The sequence below is a fragment of the Wolffia australiana genome, chromosome 3 (assembly GCF_029677425.1).
Source record: "Wolffia australiana isolate 7733 chromosome 3, ASM2967742v1".
NCBI lineage: Eukaryota > Viridiplantae > Streptophyta > Magnoliopsida > Alismatales > Araceae > Wolffia > Wolffia australiana.
Genome location: NC_135837.1, coordinates 5,838,003 through 5,860,362, shown reverse-complemented (window position 1 = coordinate 5,860,362; position 22,360 = coordinate 5,838,003). Strand labels below are relative to the sequence as shown.

The 22,360-nt window shown below is 41.6% G+C and overlaps 2 protein-coding genes across 6 annotated transcripts; one reads left to right on the top strand and one right to left on the bottom strand.

Annotated features, from left to right (window-relative positions):
* Window positions 1-1,198: 1,198 nt before the first annotated feature.
* PSS1 (phosphatidyl serine synthase family protein) lies at window positions 1,199-14,466 on the top strand. 2 transcript variants are annotated; one of them, XM_078572252.1, is made up of 12 exons: window positions 1,199-1,374; window positions 2,182-2,247; window positions 2,355-2,414; window positions 2,805-2,895; window positions 3,182-3,230; window positions 3,320-3,399; window positions 3,499-3,615; window positions 3,706-3,790; window positions 4,237-4,328; window positions 13,387-13,640; window positions 13,740-13,828; window positions 14,229-14,466. In XM_078572252.1, exons 1-12 carry the CDS (start codon window positions 1,256-1,258, stop codon window positions 14,354-14,356), a joined length of 1,230 nt encoding a protein of 409 aa, XP_078428378.1. In that variant the 5' UTR covers window positions 1,199-1,255; the 3' UTR covers window positions 14,357-14,466. The 2 variants fall into 2 exon arrangements, with proteins under 2 accessions (XP_078428378.1, XP_078428377.1); XM_078572251.1 differs by having other exon boundaries at window positions 1,200-1,374; window positions 3,182-3,236.
* LOC144700751 (amino-acid permease BAT1 homolog) lies at window positions 14,360-19,975 on the bottom strand. 4 transcript variants are annotated; one of them, XM_078572247.1, is made up of 8 exons: window positions 19,593-19,975; window positions 19,236-19,476; window positions 18,605-18,623; window positions 18,290-18,502; window positions 18,007-18,188; window positions 17,063-17,352; window positions 15,810-15,939; window positions 14,360-14,810 (listed from the first exon to the last, which is right to left on the bottom strand). In XM_078572247.1, exons 1-8 carry the CDS (start codon window positions 19,712-19,714, stop codon window positions 14,475-14,477), a joined length of 1,533 nt encoding a protein of 510 aa, XP_078428373.1. In that variant the 5' UTR covers window positions 19,715-19,975; the 3' UTR covers window positions 14,360-14,474. The 4 variants fall into 4 exon arrangements, with proteins under 4 accessions (XP_078428373.1, XP_078428374.1, XP_078428376.1 ...); XM_078572248.1 differs by having other exon boundaries at window positions 19,269-19,476; XM_078572250.1 differs by having other exon boundaries at window positions 19,236-19,351; window positions 19,593-19,731.
* Between the last annotated feature and the right edge of the window lie 2,385 nt (window positions 19,976-22,360).

Below are 22,360 nucleotides of genomic sequence, written 5' to 3'. Positions count from 1 at the left end.
CGACCCATTGCAGTCCCATTCCGTTCTATTTACGACCCAGTTTTTACCTGTTCCGTCCCTTCCAGTTTCCACCCGTTCAGTTCCGTCCGGTCCCTACCCGTTCCGTTTAATCCTAAAAGTTGTTAAATATTTTAAAATGGGTTAATAACACGGTACATCCCAAACCATGTCCAAAGTCTGTGAGTTAACCTTAGTTTTTTTTTTGGCACGGTATATCCCAAACTCACTAAGTCGTTTGCGATATATCCCGGTGATGACGTGGAGTCCATCGTGGCTGCCAGGTGGATCTCCGGCCAGATTTTTACCTGGCGGAACCCACTTGGCCGCCATGCTGGATTCCATGTCATCTCCGTGATATCTCTACCTGCCAAGAGAGAGAGAGAGAGAGAGAGAGAGAGAGAGAGAGAGAGAGAGAGAGAGAGAGAGAGAGAGAGAGAGAGAGAGAGAGAGAGAGAGAGAGAGAGAGAGAGAGAGAGAGAGAGAGAGAGAGAGAGAGAGAGAGAGAGAGAGAGAGAGAGAGAGAGAGAGAGAGAGAGAGAGAGAGTGTTCTAGAGAGCCGTTGTTCTCTAGAACCCCTCCCTTTCTCTCCCTAGAACACCTCTACTTCTCTCTCTAGAATACCTCTCTTTCTCTCTCTAGAATACCTCTCTTTCTCTCTCTAGAACCTCCCTTTCTCTCTCTAGAAAGAGAGATCTAGAGAGAGAAAGAGAGGTGTTCTAGAGAGAGAAAGAGAGGTGTTCTAGAGAACAACGCCTCTCTCTCTAGAACACCTCTCTTTATCTCTCTAGGACCTCTCTCCTCTCTCTCTCTAGCACGCCTCTCTCTCCCTCTCTCTAGAATGCCTCTATCTCTCTCTTTAAGTTAAACCCTTGGCAGGTAGACATATCACAGTGATGATGTGGAATCCAACGTGGCGGCCAGGTGGGTTCCGCCACGTAAAAATCTGGCCAGAGATCCACCTGGCAGCCACGATGGACTCCACGTCATCACCGGGATATATCGCAGACGACTTAGTGAGTTTGGGATATACCGTGCCAAAAAAAAAGCTAATGTTAACTCGCAGACTTTGGACATGGTTTGGGATGTACCGTGCTATTAACCCTTTTAAAATTAGTTAATTAAATATAAAACGAACGATTTATGTTAATTAATGATGGATTTCAAACTAATCTTATGCTTGGGAGTATAGCTCTGAAAGTAGTTGCTGCCCTTGATTCGTAATTCTTACCGAGATCCAAGAAGAGGACGAAAGAAGATGCGGGCGCGGTCTGAGATCAAAGGCAGCGCGGACGGCAATGATCTTGATCCCTGGACGGCGTGGGCGTATACCCCTCGCACAGTCACGCTTCTTCTTCTTGGCGCCTGCCTGCTAATGTGATTCTCCTTTTTTTTTCAATCCCCGCTTCTTTGTCAAATTATAAGTTGATCATTGGGTCGTGCTTCTTTTGTTAAATTAGAGGTTGACCAATGGGTCATGCTTCTTTTGTTAAATTAGAGGTTGATCAATGGGTCATGCTTCTTTTGTTAAATTAGAGGTTGACCAATGGGTCATGCTTCTTTTGTTAAATTAGAGGTTGATCAATGGGTCATGCTTCTTTTGTTAAATTAGAGGTTGATCAATGTGTCGTGCTTCTTCTGTCAAATTCTAAGTCGATCAATGGGTCAAGCTTTTTTTTTTTTGGGAATTCCCCGATCATTCCACCTCCCATTTCAGATTGTTTTGCCACGGATTATAATTCATCGCATAATCCTCATTTGATGTCGTCTCATATTCTTGAATAACTGTGGCATTACCTTTTGATAGCTTTATTGAATATGAATGACTGAAAAATCGCGACAACGAGTGAGATCATCTTAGGTCAACAGTACCCCTCAGACAGTCGCGTTCCTTTTGTCAAATTATAAGTATCGCCCCATGGTTGGACTCCAAATTTCCCGACATTTTCGCCGTCAGGTTCAAATTTCTTGTGCAAGAATTGAAATTCATTGCAAAATCCTCATTTGATGTCGTCTCAATTCTTGAATAATCGTGGTATTACCCATTGATCGCTTTGTTGAATATGAATGACTGAATAATCGTTATGATAACTAAGATTGTCTAAGGTTTCTAATAGGAATGGTTTTTAAGGAAGTAATCAAGAGTTTAATCTGATATTACCCTCACCACCGCATGATTCTCAGTTGGGCTAGCGGAGTTGGTAATCCAGAGACTGCTGTATCTTCTGATCGAGTTGAATCCACAAAGAGGTAAACTTGATTTTTTTTAAAGATCATTTTTTTTTTTGATTTTTTTGTAACGATCATGTGTTGATCTGTTTTGTAGAATGTATGTTTATAATGAAATTTTTTTTCAGGGGAATCTGGGCTATGATTTTTGTCTTCCTCACTTATTGCTTGCTTCAAGCACCATCCACGTAAGTTTTTTACATAACTTATATTTGAATATTTTATGTATTCCATGATCCCTAAGAAGATTGGATAAATATCCATTTACAAACCGTCTTTTTTTACTTTCTTGCATTGAATTTCATAGTTCTCTGGAAACTGAAGAAAAGAGTATCACATTGCTCACCAATTTCTTTAAATGATTCCAACCGTGTGTGAGACCATCCTTGTGTCTTTGATGAAGTTACCAGAGGGAACATCATGTCGATGATCTATTCAATATCTTCACAGAAAATATGTTGTTGCAAGGATTGGTGCTGATGTAGGAGAACATTTATTTGTTGCCGTGTTCATATTTATTTTTCTCCACAGGACTCTCACTTCATGCTAGTTTCTCACAATTTTCATGGACTTGTCAGAATTCTTATCAGACCTCATCCTGCCTTATGGCGCCTGGTGCATGGAATGGCTGTAATTTATCTGGTTTCACTAACATTCATACTTTTTCAGGTGAGTAAAATTACTTAAATCACATGAATAATTAGTCCCTTTTCGGTTTAGCTTTAATACATTTTATCTGAGGCCTCATTAATTGTGTGGGATCATTATATTTAGACTGAATGATTGTTAAATGGCTAAAACTTCAAATTTGAAGCATGGTTGTCTTCTATAAAGTTTCTCATGACAATCTATAGGTTTTTTTCTTGAACTAGTTCCCGCCTCTTCAGGCTGTCAGTATTATTTTCTTGAAATCTAATATCATTTCTACTTATTCATTTTATTTATTGTTCCTCAGGCGCGCGATGATGCCCGACTCTTCATGAAATACCTTGATCCAGATCTAGGTGTTGGTAATAGGCCTAGCTATATTTGATGTTAAGTTTACAAATCCTGGTTTCCCCCATGAGTAATTCTTGTTTTCCTCAAACTTCAGAGGTTCCAGAAAGGTCTTATGGATCTGATTGCCGTATTTATGTCCCAGAAAATCCGAGGAACAGCTTCATTAACGTCTATGTATGCTGGTTCCAACCATCAACCTCAATAATATTTTATTGCGTTTACCTCAAATGCCAGAAATTTCAGTTTTCCTGATTTTGGTTCAGATACTTATAGGAGACCCTGTTCGATGAGTTTGTTCTGGCTCATATTTTTGGTTGGTGGGCAAAAGCTATAATGATTCGAAACCAGCCCCTTCTCTGGATCCTCTCTATTGGATTTGAGTTAATGGAGGTCAGTTTTGTTTGTTCAATTCTTCCCTCTATCCATTTCTCCAAGATTTAGATATGTTTATTTTCATTTATTCATTCTGGTCCATTGCAGCTGACTTTTCGGCATATGCTACCCAATTTCAATGAATGCTGGTGGGACAGCATTATTCTGGACATTCTGATCTGCAATTGGTTTGGTAAGACCTGAAATTGATTAATTGATCAACTTTACTTTGACATTGTTATAATTAACATTAACTGCAAACCCTTTGTCATGATTTGCTCCTATGATCTCGTTTCTTGAACAAACTGCAAATTACATTTGTGTTTACATATCAACCATACAGTATACAATTTACACAAAATGTTTGGGACAGCCCTTTAGATAAGGTCAAATGGCTACACAGTTTTGCATTTATTTCGTACATTCTCTGATGGGTGAATAACCGACTATTGTTAGTTTTGCATAAAATAACTCGCTTTCGCGAGTACTCGTGCCATCAATCCCAGCTAGGTCATTAACCTGTAAATTCCTTTTGGCCGGTTTTGGGGATCAATACCGAAAGAGGAGCATTATATAATGAAAATATGTTTTTAATTGTGATTTGTATCCTTCAATTTGTGATCTGTCTTATTCTTCCAGGTATTTGGGCTGGAATGCGCACTGTTCGCTACTTTGATGGAAAAACGTATGAATGGGTTGGTTTAAGCCGCCAACCAAATATCTATGGAAAGGTATGGCTGATGACCCACTGGTTTTGCTTTTGGACATTTAGAGAACGTCTTCACCTCAGTTCACTTGTAGAGCTCTTTCTATTAGCAACCATTATTCTGGTGATAATATTTTCAAATTTCACCTCTAAAAAGTTATAAAAAACCATTATTTTGGTGATAATATTTTCAAATTTCACCTCTAAAAAGTTATAAAAAACCATTATTTTGGTGATAATATTTTCAAATTTTACCTCTAAAAAGTTAAACTAGGCATGTAAACCTCGCGGTTCATCTTACAAGACCTTTTGCCTCAAGTCTGTGCAGTCAAACTGTGAATACTTTTAGGTTAACTGCTTGAGTTTTTTATGTCAGTTGATCGCCAAATTGGAGATGAAAGGTACAAGAAAAAGGACTGATAAGATGAAAAATTCGAAGAATTGTTTTGCTTCGAAATATGTTCTAGTCCTACATTATAATGAATCACTTCTTTCCATGGTCCATGGTTTGCCTCAAATTATTATTCTACTGGCATTTCTGCATGATTCGTTCTACCTGCAAAGATAAATACGCATTTGCTTCTAAACCTAGTGTTATCCAGCCATCATATTTTTATTTTATTCTGTTTCTTTTATTTTTCTATCTGTAAGTGGGCCACGTGCTATAACTGGACCCACATGCACAAGTCACTTATTTTCTCACGTGAGAGAATAAGTGACCTAAAGACAATGGGCCCAGCCCATTTAAACTGTACAAAGCTGGTATTTAAACCAGCCCTAAGACAAAAATCGTAACTAGGGTTTTCTGTTCTTTCCTGGGAAGCCCTAACTGAAGGAGAAGGAGACAGGAGGAGATCCAGAGCATCTGGAGTAGAGTAGAGTGTGTGTGACACTCTATCACCAGCTGAGGTGAGTCTTCTCTCTGGTCACCAACATTCCCTCCCAACTCCTGCTCATCCAGCAAGCCAAGTACACTGTGTGAAGGGTGATTCTTGGAGCCGACGATGAAGGAGGCATGACACAACTCACCTGCCGCAGTAGTGGTGAAAGAGAGGATCACCATTGTGTTGCAGACATTCCCATGAAATTTGATGGGACCAATGGATTCCAATGGCGTAAACATGTGGGGCTGTCATTGGAAGCGAGATTCCTCTCACATCATCTGACTGATGATACAGTTGAGCCAGGGCAACCCCATTACAAGACTTGGAAGTCTGAGGAATCTTTGATTCGCCAATGGCTTCTGGGGAACATGGTCAGTGATATGGCAGATAACTTTCTGTATGTTGACAGTGTGAGAACTATGTGGGACGAGATTACAAAGAATTGTGCAACCCAGCAGAATGACTGGAGGTGTTATGATCTGATGGTGCAAGCTTCACAAGCCAAGCAAGGAGATTCGACTGTGATGACCTTTGCCTGCAGATTGAAAGCGATATGGAGGGACATTGATCATTATTGGCCAGTTGATAACCCTAACTCCAGTGAACGCCAGTAGACTCTCAAGCAGAGGATGTTTACCTTTCTAATGGGCCTCAACCAAGAGTATGAAAATGTGCGCAGCCAAATTCTCCACAGAGAGATCATGCCTGATCTGGATCATGCAATTGGGATGGTTATGAACGAAGAGAAAAGACTGAAGATTGGACCAGATGGATCTAAGGGAAATTCGGCCGCTTTTTCCACAAAGAAGACTCAACCTGCTCAGGTCGACGACCCTGGGGGAGGTACCAGTTTTTGGCAACAAGGTATCAACTCAAATCAATCTTAAGGGTCTAAGGCTGACCCAAGGGATGGTATGTTCTGTGTATACTGCAAGAAGAGAAGACATACTAAGGAGAACTGTTGGAAACTAGCTCAGAAGAACCAGCAACAGTCAAAAAGGGCATTTGCCACCACTACGCAGCCTCATGAGACTGGAGAGACATCATCCGGAAAGGGAAAGTCGTCTGATGAGCAAGGAGGGGAAGTGCAGCAACTAAAAGAAGACCTGCAGCAGATCAAAGAATTGTTGAGTTCCACATCCCTTGCACGCTCAGGTGAGAGCTATGCACTCCTTGGAGTAAAACAGTTTTCTAATTCTGGTAGTTCCTGGATTTTAGACATGGGTGCTACTGACCACATGACTCCACATATCTCCCAGTTTATTACTTATTCATCCATCCGTGAACCACACAAAGTACTCATAGCAGGGGGAGGCATACTACCGGTGATTGGCATTGGTGATGTTTATATCAACCATGCATGCACTCTGAAAGGAGTCTTACATGTGCCTGAGCTAAAGGCATAGTTGATATCCTTACAAAGATTAGTTCGTGATATTGGATGGAGATTTGTACTTGATAGTGATGTTTGTTTCTTGTGTGACAAGATGTCCGAGAAGAGGACTTCATCTGTTAGGAGGGAAGATGGCTTGCTCCTACTCGAAGATTGTCTGACCGTTTGCCTTTCCTCGACGAAACTGTCTCAGGCCGCAGGCAGGATTCAACTTCTGCATAGGCGTATTGGTTATCCAGGCTCTGAACTTATGAAGTTATGTTTTCCAACAATTTTTAATGGAGTTGATGTTAGTACTTTGGTATGCGAAGCTTGTCAATTAGCTAAGCACAAACGATCTTCATTTAAAAGTTTGAATGAACGAAGTTTACTTCCCTTTGATTCTATCCATAGCGATGTTTGGGGACCGTATTCAGTGACAAATTTATCAGGTTGCCGGTGGTTTGTGGTTTTTATCGATGATTGCACTCGTTTTATGTGGCTCTATCCGCTGACTTCTAAGGCAGAAGTTACATCGACTATTGTACAGTTTTGTCGAATGATATACAATAAGTTTGGTGTCCAGATGAAACATTTTAGGTCTGATAATGCTCGGGAGTATTTTAATGCCACTGTCAGTTCTTATTTTACTGAGAGAGGCATCACCCATGAGTCTTCATGCGTTAATACACCACAGCAGAATGGTTTAGCTGAAAGAAGAACTGGATACGTTTTGGGGACTGCCAGCTCGTCCAAGCGAATATGCCCAAGCATTTCTGGGGTGAAGCTGTGAAGACAGCAACTCATCTTATAAATAGAATACCATCAAAAATGACTGGAGATTGTAGTCTAATTGACCAGATGATGTCAAGCTTTCCAGGTGTGAGACTGAATACTGGATTGATAGCCAGAGTTTTTGGGTGTGTAGCATATGTGCATGTGCAATCTGGGAAGCTGGATCCAAGGTCAATCAGTGCGTCTTTGCTGGTTATTCTAGTACCCAGAAGGGATACAGGAGTTATCACCCAGAATCCAGAAGATTTCTTATTTCTGCGGATGTTACTTTCTGTGAACAGGAAATGTACTTCAAGTCCCAATTAGAAGAAGGTGCTATTCAACCAAATCCACAGTCACAAGGTCCCCAATTCCTTTCTCTGCGACATGAGAGCTGGTCCGAACAGAATCATATGCCCCAGGAGGTCATGCAATCTCCACCAGAAACAGGGAACACTGATACATCTCAGAGGATATTGTCACAGATCGACCAACCCACAGGGAGTTCACAGCCAGTTGAACACACTCTTCTCAGAGGATACAATAGAGAGGGGAGTCACCGCTGAGAAATATGGAGTCAGTGGATGAACAACGATCAGGTCAAGGACTAGTGGATGAAGCAGAGAGCAGCCAAGCTGTAGAAGATTTGAGGTGGCCGATAGCAAGGGTGTGAGAAGTTGTAGACAGACACCAAAATATCCACTCAGTAATTATGTGCACTATGGTCATCTAGGCCTTCAGTATGCAAGCTTTGTGAGTATTCTCAGGAATATATCCATTCCAAGAATTCTATCAGGTGCACTTGAAAGCAGAGAGTGGAAGAAGGCCATGGATGAGGAGATGGAAGCACTAGAAAGAAATCAGACATGGGAATTGACTATTCTACCTAAAGGGAAGAGAGTGGTTAGATGCAGGTGGGTGTACACCCCTAAGTTCAAAGCTGATGGAAGCCTGGAAAGATATAAAGCCAGACTGGTTGCCAAAGGTTATACTCAGTCCTATGGTATTGACTATTTTGAGACTTTTGACCCAGTAGCAAAGTTCAACACTGTAAAGATATTACTTGCTTTGGCAGCAAAACTTGACTGGAACATCCTCCAATTTGATGTAAAGAATGCATTCTTGCATGGTGACCTGGAGGAGGACGTATATATGTCTCCACCCCCGGATACCAGCTCTCAGATCAACCAAATGTTGTCTGCAAACTAAGGAAAGCATTGTATGGCCTTATGCAGTCCCCCAGGACTTGGTTTGGAAGATTTGCCATAGCCATGATGAGCTTCTGTTATTGGCAGAGTAACGGTGATCATACATTATTTATCAAGCATAGTATCTCTGGAAAACTGACAGCTCTTATAGTGTATGTGGATGACATTTTGATTACAGGAGATGAAAGGGAAGAGATTGAGGAGTTGAGCAGCAATCTATCTGAACAATTTGACATCAAGTCACTTGGAACCCTGAAGTATTTACTGGGAATTGAAGTGGCACACTCAAAAAGGGGTATGTTTATCTCACAGCACAAGTATATTATTGATCTACTTGATGAAACAGGAATGCGAGATTGCAAACTGGAAAATACCCCAGTCGATGTGAATGTTAAATTGGGAAAGGGCGATGATGGTGCTCCACTGGACAAAGGCTCCTTCCAGAGACTCGTAGGGAAACTCATTTACTTGAATCACACTCGCCGAGATATATCATACGCAATAAGTACTCTGAGTCAGTTCATTAGTGATCCCTATGACATTCATCTACGGGCAGCATATCGTATATTGACATACCTGAAGAAAACAGTTGGACAAGGCATCCTGTTTACCCAAGGTGGTGGACTCTCCGTTGAAATCTATTCGGATGCTGACTATGCCAGTTCAGCAGTAGATAGACGATCCACATCTGGGTTCTGCACTTTCATTGGTGGCAGTTTGGTTACTTGGAGGAGCACGAAACAAAAGGTTGTGGCACGTTCAAGTGCAGAGGCAGAGTTCCGTGCATTGGCTCATGATATCTGTGAAGGTTTGTGGATAAGAGGGATACTAGAAGATCTGAAGTTGTTCCAGGCTCAGTTGACTATGAAACTCTACTGTGATAACCAGTCTGCTATTGCGATAGCTCATAATCCTGTCCAGCATGACCGCACAAAGCACATTGAAATTGATCGCCATTTCATCATAGAAAATATTTATGCAGGCCTTATTTGTCTCATGTTTGTGAGATCCTTGGAGCAGATAGCTGATTTATTCACAAAAGGACTCCCTGGTCCTCTGTTCCAGCGGCTGGTGCCCTAGATTGGCATGATCAACATTCATACCCGGCTTGAGGAGGGGTGTTAGCCAGCTATCATATTTTTATTTTATTCTGTTTCTTTTATTTTTCTATCTGTAAGTGGGCCACGTGCTATAAGTGGACCCGCATGCACAAGTCACGTATTCTCTCATGTGAGAGAATAAGTGACCTAAAGACAATGGGCCCAGCCCATTTAAACTGTACTAAGCTGGTATTTAGACCCGCCCTAAGACAAAAATCGTAACTAGGGTTTTCTGTTCTTTCCTGGGAAACCCTAACTGAAGGAGAAGGAGACAGGAGGAGATCCAGAGCAGCTGGAGGACGATTTCTAACACCTAGTCAAGATGTTGCGAAATTTAATTAGATGAAAAATTAGAAGAATTGTCTTTTGCTTAGAAGCATGTCAAAAGTCCTAAGAAATAATGAATCATCTTTTTTCCGTGATCCACGTTTTGGCTCAAATTATTCTTCTTCTGAAACCTTGTCTCACTTTAACATTATTTCTTTGTTTATGTTTTCAAAAAAAACATTATGTCTTTGTAACTTGTGGTTCGGAAATTTTTTTTTGGTCTCCCTCTGCTTCCCACACTAATATGTCTGTTAAACAGAAAATGATATTATTTTATTGGACTTTATTGGATATATAGATCTGAGATTTCGTTGATAGAGGGGAAAGCCATTTCGTGCCATTTGATGTTTTTGCCTCCTTTTCTTGACTCCTAAAGTAGTTAGAAAGCTGATAACAATGTCTTCTCTGAGAGTAAACCTTAACTCCATGAAATTATTTGCGACTTTGAATCTATGACCATGAATCTCTAAAAGATTGATATGATACTTGGCGATTCCAATGCTAAATGTTGGCCTGGTATTGCGTCAATGCCCTTCCCAATGACACTCAACCTTTACAATGCAGCAGGCAGAACCACTCCACGAGATTCTTTTCCTCTCCACTTATTACCTTTCCCATCCCCCTATCTCTCTCAACCCTTCCTCTCTACTGCTTTCTGTGGTCACTTTTGTGTTTATGAGCAATGCTCTCCTGGGAACATCATCAGCGAATTCTCATCCCTCTCTTACATCTTCCCCACCCTTCTACTTGTCAGTCCTGAATTGATTAAATCTAACCTTCATTTTTTTTTTGAATTAAAAATCTAACCTTCATTTGTAATTGTCGATTAGATTGGTCATATTGACCAATATGTTTAAAGTTCGTATGAATTGGTATCAGAGCTTGGTGCCGCTTCACGGACAAGGCTAAACAAGTGACAGAAAGAGTGATGAGGGTGATGGACTACCGCATCAATGGTCTTCAGGTGACTGTGACTGCCATGGAGCAGAGGAAGAAACAAGAAACCTCAAACTTCCTTACTTCAAATGGTATCCCCTGCCATATATATAGGGTTACAATGTGGGTCCTCATTGGGCTTTCTAAAGAAAGACTTTTGCACTTAATACTTGCGAGGGTACTTACGCAAAAAGGGAAAAATAAAGGCATGCAAAAAAAGGTCTTCGGTTGACACTTATGCATCGTTTGAGTCGCCCTCAACAAGGATCCTCCCTTCCAAGCGCTTGATGCCAGGGTGTGCATCAACGATGCCCCGATTGACTATTGAGCTTGTTTCAACAATGGATCTATCTTTGACTGGGAGACTTGTGCTGTTCTGGTCTGAGCATCCACTGGGCTCTGTCAGGCGCAGAGGCAGGTGTTTCCTCAAGTCCAGAAATTTTTCAAAGCCAAAATTGAATGTGGCACAACATTCTGATCTTGGCTAGATGTGTGGTTGGCTCTGAGCACAATAAAGACAATTCCATGCCTGTCGGCCAGTGCACGGACTCTCCATGCCACGTTTTGGGAGTACTAGGATGGTGCGTACAATCCATGCTTGGTCAATAGCCTGTCTGACTAAATTGTGGAGGAATAGGCTTTATCCGCCTCCGTCCACTGTAAAGGGACGCATGACAGATGGAGGGTGACAGGTACATCCTTCTCTATTTGGGATGCTTACGTGAGGCTCAGCAGCAGACACATGGTGGAAGAGCTGAGGACATCCATGCATGTCACACCATATAGAAACAAAAGATCCCCCTAAAGATGGAGGTTATTTCGTTGGCTGCTCTTTTGACAAAGACTAGCGACGAAGGCCATCAGAAAGAGTTGGCTCCTGGACGCCTCGGTCGAATGTGGTATGTGCACAGAAGCAGCAAAGAAGAATACACCCATCTCTTCTTTGACTGCTTTTTTGTTCGAGCAGTGTGGACCCACCAACCACCCACATGGGTGGAGGTCTCTTCAGAAGAGGTCTTCTGGACTCTATACAAGGTGGTGAGATGGGGGCATGGTCGACTCTTTGCGAGGCTGTGGGCAAGATGGCTGCATAGGAATGAGGCCATCTTCAACAGACAGGAGGCATCCATAGACGCTGTTGTACAAGCGATGACGAGTCTTTCTTCTTCATGGTTTGAAGTGCCAGGGCTAGGACACAGGGTGGCCCTTGAGGTCCTATCCGTATGTTACGAGCATTAGTAATTATCACGCCAGGGGTGTCACTTATTTTGTGTACCGGTTGAAGTATAATCAAATAATGATTTTTGGGGCTGGAATTTGTAGTATCAACAAATAGGGTGCTTTGTTTTTTAATTTCTTCTCTTACCAGAAGTAGAAGAATAATTAGTAGCAGGTGATCAATGTACGTATTCAGGAATAAAATACGGTTTGTTTTATGCTGCTTCTTACCTAATCGTTTTCGTTTCTGCATTATTTGTAACAGTTCTTTACCCTGTTATTTACCTTTCCAGTCAACTGTTCCAGATATCTCCTCAGCTGAGATGGGAAAAACGTTTTTGAACTTCAAAAAATAGCTGAGCTATAGAAGCTAAAGGGCCTCAATCTCCTGGAATGAGCTAACTTTGTGAAGATGACTCTACTTGGACTTAAGTAGCTCAAATACCTTTCTGAGCCACCTTCAAGTGAATCCAACCCTCCTGCATGACATGTGTCAGCTTTTTCGCTGATCAGAAGAGAGATAGGAGGCAGCGTGATGGGAGGAACCTGTCGGACTGGGATCAGGGAATAAAACCGTAGAAATTTAGCGGAATAGCTCAATGTCATTCAAGTTCTATCTGCCCTAAATAATGAACGAATACTACACTTTTACATAAAACCCATAATAAATTTCCAAGTTTGATGACGAGATTGATTATCATCATCATCTGCCACTGCATGTGGATATGCAATGCAGATCATTGATGGGTGATGAGGGAGAAGGAGGGATTAGTCCTCGGACAAGCTGGCGGAAGGTCAGGGTAGGCAGATAATCGCTAGGCAGTCAATGGGAAGACAACAAGAAGGAGAGAGACCTGACATGGGATTGAGTTGAGTTCACTTCATTCTTGACTGCCCTCGTACAGGAAGAGCTACATCAATTTGGTGGGAAAAGGAAGAACTATCCTTCATTCAGGAAAAAAAGAAAAAAGGAGGAGCTATCCTGACAACCAAATGTCCAGAATGACCCTAATCTGCCTAAGTGCCAAAGATACAGAATGACCCTCAAATTTAAAACCCAAAATGATGATAAAACTTATATTACAATATGAAAAATTCACCTTCCTAATCGTTGTCCTTCGATTCATAGATGGGAGCTTATAAATATTGACAACTCCAAACAGCAGGACTTCAAACACAAAGTTCTTGTCAAACCGTTTACTTCTATTTAAGTCAGCTGATTTTATAGCCATATTAATCATATTTATCATGACTTATATTAAAGGTCAAGAGGACGTTGGGCCAGTTTACTCCAGCACATTGGGATAAGGACCAGTGGCACCCTTTGCTGGGGCCTTGGCGTTTTGTCCAGGTGTTAAGCCTTTGCGTCGTGTTCATGACTGTGGAGCTCAACACCTTCTTTCTCAAGTTCTGCATGTGGGTCCCACCCAGCAACCCCATTATCACCTACAGGCTGATCCTCTGGTTTCTGATTGGTTTGCCTGCCATAAGAGAGTATAACAGCTATCTCCAAGACAGGCATGGCCCTCATTTTCTTTCTCATCTGTTTCTCCACATTCTTTCATTTGTTGAATATATCGCAGTTTGTTCATCCTTGTTTTATGGGCATTGGTTCAGGAAGCCCACGAAAAAGTTGGGCACCTTCTGCTGGCTCTCCTTGGCCTTGTGCATTTTGGAGCTCCTCATTTGCCTTAAGTTTGGAAGAGGTGAGCCTCTATCTATTTTTATCTTTAGACCTCACTTTCTCTTTCATCTCTATCTATTTTTATCTCTCTTTCTTTTTCATCTACTATCTTTGTTATCTCTCTCTCTCTCCCCATCTATCTCTTTCCCTCTCATCTCTATCTCTCCATCTCTATCTTTTTCTTTTTCATCTCTCCCCCCTCGATCTCTTTGTCTTAAATCTCTCTCTCTCTCTCTCTCTCTTTATCTCAATCTCTTTAATCTCTCTCTCTCGCTCTCTCTTTTCCTTTCACCTCTGTCCCCATCTCCCCCTATCTCTCTCTTTTTTCATCTCTTTCTGTCTCTTTTTATTCCTCTCTATCTCTATTTCTCTTTCATCTTTCTCTCTCTAGAAATTTGTCACCACTCTCGTTGTTTGGACAGGTTTGTTCCCCGATCCTATGCCACAGTGGCTGGTCGTCTTCTGGAGCTCGGTGGGGCTCAACCTCATTTTTTTCCTCGTCCTCTGGACTTGGCAGAACCACCGATCGCTTTCTCAGAAGCAGCTCTGAGGCTTCTGTGCATTACCCCACTTCTTTACATCAATATAGACAGAACAGACAATATTTTCTTGATTGGCTGCTTGGTGGGAGAGACATGAAGATAGAGTGTGTTTATTGCATTGGTGGGTTATGGCTCAGTATAGATGTTGGCAACCGGGCCGTGGAACCACCGGCGGGCACTTATGAGCCACCAGGAGAGAACAATGACGAGGAGGCCACCGACAGCAACAGGCGTGTAGTTGAGGTTCTCTGCGATGATGGGGTAAGCAACAGGGAGGGAGAAGAGGACGGTGATCGTAATGACCCAGAGCACAGCTACCCAGCCCACCACAACCCCCCACCGCCCAAGGTTGAAGGGCCCCGGCTTGAAGGTCTCGCGTGCCAGCGTTACCCGGAGAAAGATGTACAGTCCAATGGTTGCAATTGATACCATGGCTTGGAATGCCACAAGGCTCCCTAGTGACTGATGATGAAAACAAAGAAGAATTTCAGTTAGTGATTATGATGATGCAAGGAGGCGACGTGGAAATGTTGACATGGATGAAAGACATGTGTATATGGACAGTATTTTGATGTTGGAGGCCAATGCTGTTGAGATTGTGGTGCTGCTAGTCTTGGCTGATGAAGATCGAAAATGTTAAGTGATTACAATCATCATTATGGAATATGTGAATTAGAATAATAGAATGAGTAGGATTATGATGCTCGTGACGAATACAAAGTGATGATGAAGAAGAAGATGATGATGATGCGATGATAAAATATCTGATATTGACCAGGGGGAAAAAGGGGGACTGAAGTCACAGAAAAGCCAATATGAGAGGATTTAATCCTTAGATGTTTAAAAGTTGATAGAAATTCCAAACCCCAATGGGATGTTGACCCAGAGGTGGTCCTTTCTTCGTCGGCATCAATATCTTTTCCTTCTTAAGGGGGATTTATTTCAGTGAAAGGGGAGACAATTAATGGTTGTTAGCACTTACAAAAACCAATAATTGGGAGAAAACAAAAGACTTCACCATTTCAGGCAGGGTTGTGAAATAGCTTTTAGGCCAAAATTCAACCACTGACCACACATTTCAGTGCCAAAGCTTATAAAACTATTGACCAATTTTCTTAGATTCCTGCTATTTTTGGCCTGGAATATAAAAGTTAACTTGTGGAACGGTCAAACTGCAGATCCTCACCTGCAGTGCTGTAGCTAACGCGTTAAGCATCCTGCCTTGAAGTACACTCGGGAAGAATGCATTTTAGGAATTTATTTGGCATAAAAGTTTGGAGGAGGGGGAAGTTTATTTAAACTGAGGGAACTCCAACTTGCTGTCTACTTCAGATTTGGAATTTTATATTTAAAATTATCATCAAATTTTTAACATTCACAAACCAGGAAAAACAAGGAAGATATAAATCATATGTTAAGTACCACCTTGCAAAAAGAAAAAAAAAACATTAGTGAACATACCGTCAAAGCCATTGCAAATGATATGAAGGCAGAGAGCCAAACTGCATTGGTGGGGACCTCTTGGGAGTTGACTCTGTGCCACCAAGATGACAGCGGCATTGCTCCATCTCTAGAAAATGCATACACCGTCCTGAAATGATAACTTTATGACTTAATATCGTTGAAAAGTTATAATTGAAATTTTTTTTCAATAGTACTAGTCTTCTCTTTCCATGGAATCAAATTCTCGATAAGAAATTTCAATGCAGATCAGAACCGGTATTTTGTGAGAAATCCAAAATGTGTTTCTGCATTGTTCATTCTATTTATATTTAAATAATGGTAGTAAAAAAAAAATAGCTGAACTGCAAAGTAAAAACCTCACTCAAAACCATGTGATCCACATCACGAATTAAATAGTGAAGGAAAGATGAAGAAACCAGAAAAAGGGCAGTCCCTATTTTTATCATGAAACATAAAAAGTATAATTGAAAAAATTGGAAAAAAAAGATAAGGTCCTGAAAAGGGGCATGTTCCGCCAGAACTGTAAACACCGTATTTGGGGATACATTCAAGTGAAAATTTGCGTATGGAATAGAAAGAATGAAAATTTTGCAACATCTTGGGAAGATTTTCAAGTCAGCTGACAGCCTATGACAAAAATGGAAAAGATGGATGTTGGGAAGCTAGGACGAAAATGGTTTAATAGAGAAAACTGAATATTTATATAAGGGTAAAGCAGAATTTCAATCGTTCCCTTTTCTTATTTTTTAAGAAGAAGAAGATCCAACTAATATTGTACTCCTGTTCCGCATGAAGGTTACTTTTAGAGTAGAAATAAAAAGTAATAATAGAGTTCATAGCAAAAAAAAACTAAATTTGGAAGGAGAAGATGCCTATTTTTACATGAATCAATTACAATGAGAATCAATTATGAAGTATAGTGACCCACCCAGGTTGATTTCATGGAGTTGGTGGCAGGAAAATCAAACCAATAATAATAAAAATAAACAAATAGAATACTTAATAGCAAGAAAACCCAAATTTAGCTGGAGAACACCCCTATTTTAACAAGTTCCAAATCAAAAGAGGATGAAAGCAATAGCGTAGGAATCTACCGGGCTGGTTGTCGAGTAATTTAGTATTCTAAAGAATAATAACAATCGTGATGATGATGATGACGACGATGATGTTAATGATAATGAGGATGATGGTGATGATAATGATACTATATGGGAGGAAAATCTATACTTTGCCGGAGAATATGCCAATACCTTGAATTGTTAGTCACTGAACTCATGCCGCAGAAGAAAATGGCCACTGCGACTACTCCCAGGCAGAAAATCCCGCCAGTTCCGCTTCCATATCTTCTCTTGAACGCCTGATAAAACACTTGAGCAATCGCATACCCTCCCGCATCGTTTTCAGAACTTAGAAGTTGTGGAATATCCGTCACTGCAAATGTGATCCCAACGAGGTAAGCCCATCCAAACACTAGAGAAATTCCAATTGCGCTGATTATCCCCTTCGGCCCCTTCTTATCTGCGTCTTTCGTCTCTTCGGTCTGGCACGGAAAACCTCTCACTCAGTATTCATTTATTCTCGAATTATAATTTCAAAAGATATCAAATGTTCATATTCAGATAATCAACGTGAAAAGCGGTTGTCATTGGAAATAACGAGGATAATCACATGTGGATATCGATTTTCTTCATCTTTCTGTTCAGTAAGTTTGAAAGGGGAAAGAGATCTGAGCTGGTTATTCACCATTTATTTGTTCAAAAGATATTTATATTCAGATAATCAATGTGAATAGCGGTTATCATGGAACGTAGATCATTGAATACAACAAAGATAAGCACATAATGATATCGATTTTCTTCGTCTTTTTGTTCCTTCAGTCTGAAAGCGGAAAGAGACCTGAGCTGATTATTCTCCAATTATTTGTTCAAAAGATATCACATGTTCATATTAAGATAATCAATGTGAGAAGCGGTTATCATTGAAAATGGATCATTGAAGATAACAAAGATAATCACATGTTGATATTGGTTTTTTTTAACTTTCCGTTCATTCAGTCTGAAAGGCGAAAGAGATCCAAGCTGATCATCATTATTCCTCCATACTGTCTTTCAAAACAATATATAAATGTTCGTATACTATAGATCAACATATTCTTCAAAAACTAGTGATAAAACTAAAAAAAAAAGTTTTTCACCATGTGAGCAGATGCGTCGAATCCTGTAAGCGTGTACTGGCTCATCAACAGGCCAAGAACAAATATATAAGGCGTGCTTTGAATTCCGGAGTCATTATCCGTATTGAAATGGGTAAAAACGAACTCAGCGCTGGCTTTCTGGGTTGCAACAACGGGTACGAGAATCATTAACACACAGACGCCTGCAACAATACCGAGAATATAAGAATCTCAAAGGATTTGAGTCGTCCAGGAATTTATAAAATTTAGAGAGAGAAAGAGAGTTGAAGTTTGATATTATCACCCATGACATTCCATGCAGCTGAGAATTGGCCGAGAACGGATAGCCAGGTGATAGAAAGGCTGTTTAGTAATGCGTGGCTGAGGAGAATGGCACCATGGAAACAAATGACGACGTATTTTGACGCCACGTACCCCCCTCCGTTGGTGCCCCCAGTGCTGAGAAGGATAATCACTGCGAGCAATTGGGCGAGGGAGAAGTCTATGCTGGCGGTGACTGCAAACTACGCAAGAACAGTTCTCCATCAGCCACATCAGTAAAAATTTATTACCTTTTCAAAGTTTGTATCCTTAGTTTTGTATTTTTCCAGTAGAATACCTGCCCTACGATGTTGAACCTGCAAGAAAGTAGAGCAAAATAGTTTAAAGCAATTATTCTTATGATGATATTCGTTACGGTGACGATAAATGACAAGAAAAAGAAGACAATTAGGATGATAGTGATGATGATGCAGATGATTATGATGGGGACGACGGTGAGTGGAAAGATGGTGATGATGATGATAAAGATGGCTACGATGGGAAGATGACGATGGACGTGGTTAAGATGGGGAAGATGAATATGGAGATGCGTATGATGGAGAAGATGGCGATGGAGATGGTTATGATGGAGAAGATGGCGATGGAGATGGTTATGATGGAGAAGATGACGATGAAGATGATTATGATGGGGAAGATGACGATGGAGATGTATATGATGGAGAAGATGGCGATGGAGACGGCTATGATGGAGAGGATGATGACGGAGAAGATGACGATGGAGATGGTTGTGATGGAGAGGATGATGACGGAGAATACGGTGAAGATGAAAAGGAAGAAAAAAATGTTAAGAAGAAGAAAAAAATTGTTGCCGAGATAGTCGCTTTAATATCAAGAAAGCGGTGAAAAGCGACAAGCTTTGAACACAATTTCTAGCATTTCTAACATTTTTAGATTGATGAGTATGATACCATCCGGTGATCCAAGAGGCAAAGGGAGCCTACTCCTTGCCGGAGAGGCGGGCGCTCCAGTAGTAGAGTCCCCCCGATCTCCGCCATGGACAGGCCGACGATCATGGTGAAGAAGCCTGCAACGAGCCAGCCGTAGACCATGGTCAGCGGCCCGCCATATTTCAGCCCCGTGTTGTACAGCGTGGTCACCCCCGTCAACACGGAGATGATGGAGAAGGAGAAGGCGAAGTTGGACAGCACCCTGATCATCATTAGATCGAACCGTCATCGACGGCTGAGATTCGACGAAGAGGAAAGCTCCAAAGAGAAGAAGAAGAAGAAGAAGAAGAAGAAGAAGAAGAAAAGAGCAGAGCTTACGAGAGGTCGCGCTTCAGCTCTTGCTTGTAGCCAAGCTGGTTCAGGCGGGCGAGGCCAGAGTCGATGCCGGGAACCGAGTCAAGGTCGTGAATTCTGGTCGTTGCATTATTCATTGGGGCCATATTCTTCTACCTTGTTTGGCCGCAGATTGAAGAAGATGAGCTGCAATCTATCTCTTTTTCTCTGGATTTCAAACTGTCGACTTCTTCATGATTATGTGGTTAAATACAAGACTCTCAGCCCTATCGTCCAATCACCGTACTTTCTTCCCCGGCCTTCTCACTCTCTCTGGATCTATCAATCACTCTCTCTCCCTCTCTCTTTCTTTGTATCTTCCTCCTCTCTCTCTTTTGGTATCTCCCAATCTCTATCTGTCTATCTGCTCCTCTCTCTGTGACGGTAAGGACATTTACAGGCATTTGACTTCGTGGGATATTATCCATAGAGCGATATCCTATTGACCAATCAGCATACTTTCTTCCACACAACTTCTCTCTTTCTCTTTCACACCCGCACTCTCTCAATCTATCTATCACTCTATCTTAGTATCTCTATCTCCCTTTCTCTTTCTCTCTCTCTCCCTCTCTCTAGCTCTCTCTCTCTCTCTCTCGGTATCTCCCCCTCTCTATCTGTCTGTCCCTCTCTATCTGACGGTAATGACATTGACAGGCATTTGACCTCGTGGGATATCTGGAAGAATGGTTATCGGGAAAATACTAACCTTCTAATACTGAAATCCAATATCGTGATCACTTTACCCCGAAAGCAACAGACGGGTTATTCTACCAGCTCGTCATCTATGATGCGGAGGAGCTCCTGTCATTTTCTCTCGCTTTTGCGCTCCAGTAAATAAACCCAACTTGAAGCTACTGCCATCCAGTGGGGCAAGATGAATGGAGAAAGTCAATGCCCAGCTGCTAAAGGCCCTTAACCCACTTGTAGCAAATATAGTTACGCAGCATTATCTTATAAAAAAATTTATTTCTCATCGCCTAGTTGACAAATGTGCCCCGAAGTAGTCGAAACTATCTCCATTATGAAAACCTAGAAGTTAATGTGGACTGTTTATTTAATTGTATTTTCAGATGCAAGTAGAAACTTTCATCATAGTTTCCGCGACTGCAAGTAGAATCTTTCTCAAGCGTTGAGGAGAAGAAAAATCTATTTATTTACTGGAGGAAGCATATTTAACGCGTACTGCTTGTATTCTAGCTGTTTTTGGGATGAAGCAGGTCGCCGTCAGGGTTCTCACCGTCCATTCCCAAGGATGGAAAAGTTGTAGGGAGGGACTCTCTTACGGTGGAAGAATGAGAGAACGAGGGAGGTATTGAGAGAAAAGAGAAAAAAAAGGAACTCTCGCCTTGTTGATTATAAGGAGAAATGGAACATACATTTATAGGGAAATGAAAGGGAAATAACTGACTCAAATGTGGATCCATGTTCCCACGTTTTTGTCCGCATCTATCTCTAAACTAGGGTTTGACATTTTGGACTGGGGACCGGTCGGACCAGACCGAACCGGGACCAAAAAAAGACCGGACCGGAAGTGGACTGAACTTTAGGTACGGTTTAGGTCCATGCCAAAAAACCGGACCGGACCGGACCCTATCCCACATACTACTCATTCCCCTCCCCATCTCCCTTTCCATCACCTGCCAAAAAGCTCATTGACGCTGCTCCGCATGCACAATGCCTCTGTCCCCCCCCTTCCTCCTCCGCCACCCTCGGTACTGAACCGGACCGGGACCGAACAAGACCGGACCGGAACTGGACCGAACTTCAGGTATGGTTTAGGTCCATGCCATAAAACCGGGACCGGGACCACAGAAAAAACAGAAGAACAACTCCTACACTTCAAGTTTAGAGCCCACGATCTCCATCTTCATCAGGATTATTCCAACAATCTCCCCCATAATCTTGATGCATCTCCCAAACAGAAACGATGCAAAGTCTAAGACGAAGTTCCACAAACTTGATCCTTCCCAAAGTCTTCATAAACAAATCTGCTATCTGGTCTTCAGAACTAACATAATGCAGGGTAACCTTCTTTCCTTCCAGGCATGGTCTGATAAAATGAAACCTTGTTTCAATGTGCTTTTATCAACCGTGAAATACCGGGTTCTTGCTCAAAGCTATGACAGATTTATTATCTACCGTTAACTTCCCCTTCTTCTCTTTTGTTTTCTTCAATTCTGCATCTAGACGTGCTAGCCATATTCCTTGACATGCTGCTTCAGTGATAGCGATGTACTATGCTTCACATGAAGATAGTCCAACTACTTTCTGTTTCTTTGAATACCAAGGAATTAAGTTTCCTCCGAGGTAAAATGCCATACCCGAAGTACTCTTTCTATCATCCACATATCTGGCATGATCAGAATCACTATATCCGATCAGTTCACATTCTTCATCTCTCTTCTTATAGATAAGTCCCAAGTCCAAGGTGCCTTTTATGTACCTCAAGTATACAATTATGCTCCGGAATTCAGTAGAGTTAATTGGTGGAGAAGTCGCGTTACAGCTGAATTTCTGTCTCGCTTCAAGAGGGGTTTGTACCCCATTGCTTTCTTTCATGCCGGTCTGCTCCAAAATCTTTAGAGCATAGGCTTTTTGACTAAGCCATATCTCCCATGCTTCTGATGTAATTCTATGCCAAGATATGAGCTGAGAAATCCAAGATCTGATGGCGCGACATAGCCCGAGACCGCAGGATCATCGCTCAAGGAGTCGGCATCGTCATCGACTTCGCCACCGATTCATGTCCAGCC

Bases quoted from the DNA above. Each gene is read 5' to 3' on its own strand.
- PSS1 (XM_078572251.1), top strand. From the start codon at position 1,256: ATGCGGGCGCGGTCTGAGATCAAAGGCAGCGCGGACGGCAATGATCTT. The intron at 3,791-4,236 runs GTAAGACCTGAA...TTATTCTTCCAG, and splicing joins TCTGATCTGCAATTGGTTTG to GTATTTGGGCTGGAATGCGC. The intron at 4,329-13,386 runs GTATGGCTGATG...CTTATATTAAAG, and splicing joins AACCAAATATCTATGGAAAG to GTCAAGAGGACGTTGGGCCA.
- LOC144700751 (XM_078572247.1), bottom strand. From the start codon at position 19,714: ATGGCCCCAATGAATAATGCAACGACCAGAATTCACGACCTTGACTCG. The intron at 19,477-19,592 runs GTAAGCTCTGCT...AATGATGATCAG, and splicing joins GAGCTGAAGCGCGACCTCTC to GGTGCTGTCCAACTTCGCCT. The intron at 14,811-15,809 runs GTATGTTCACTA...TTTCATCATCAG, and splicing joins CATTTGCAATGGCTTTGACG to TCACTAGGGAGCCTTGTGGC.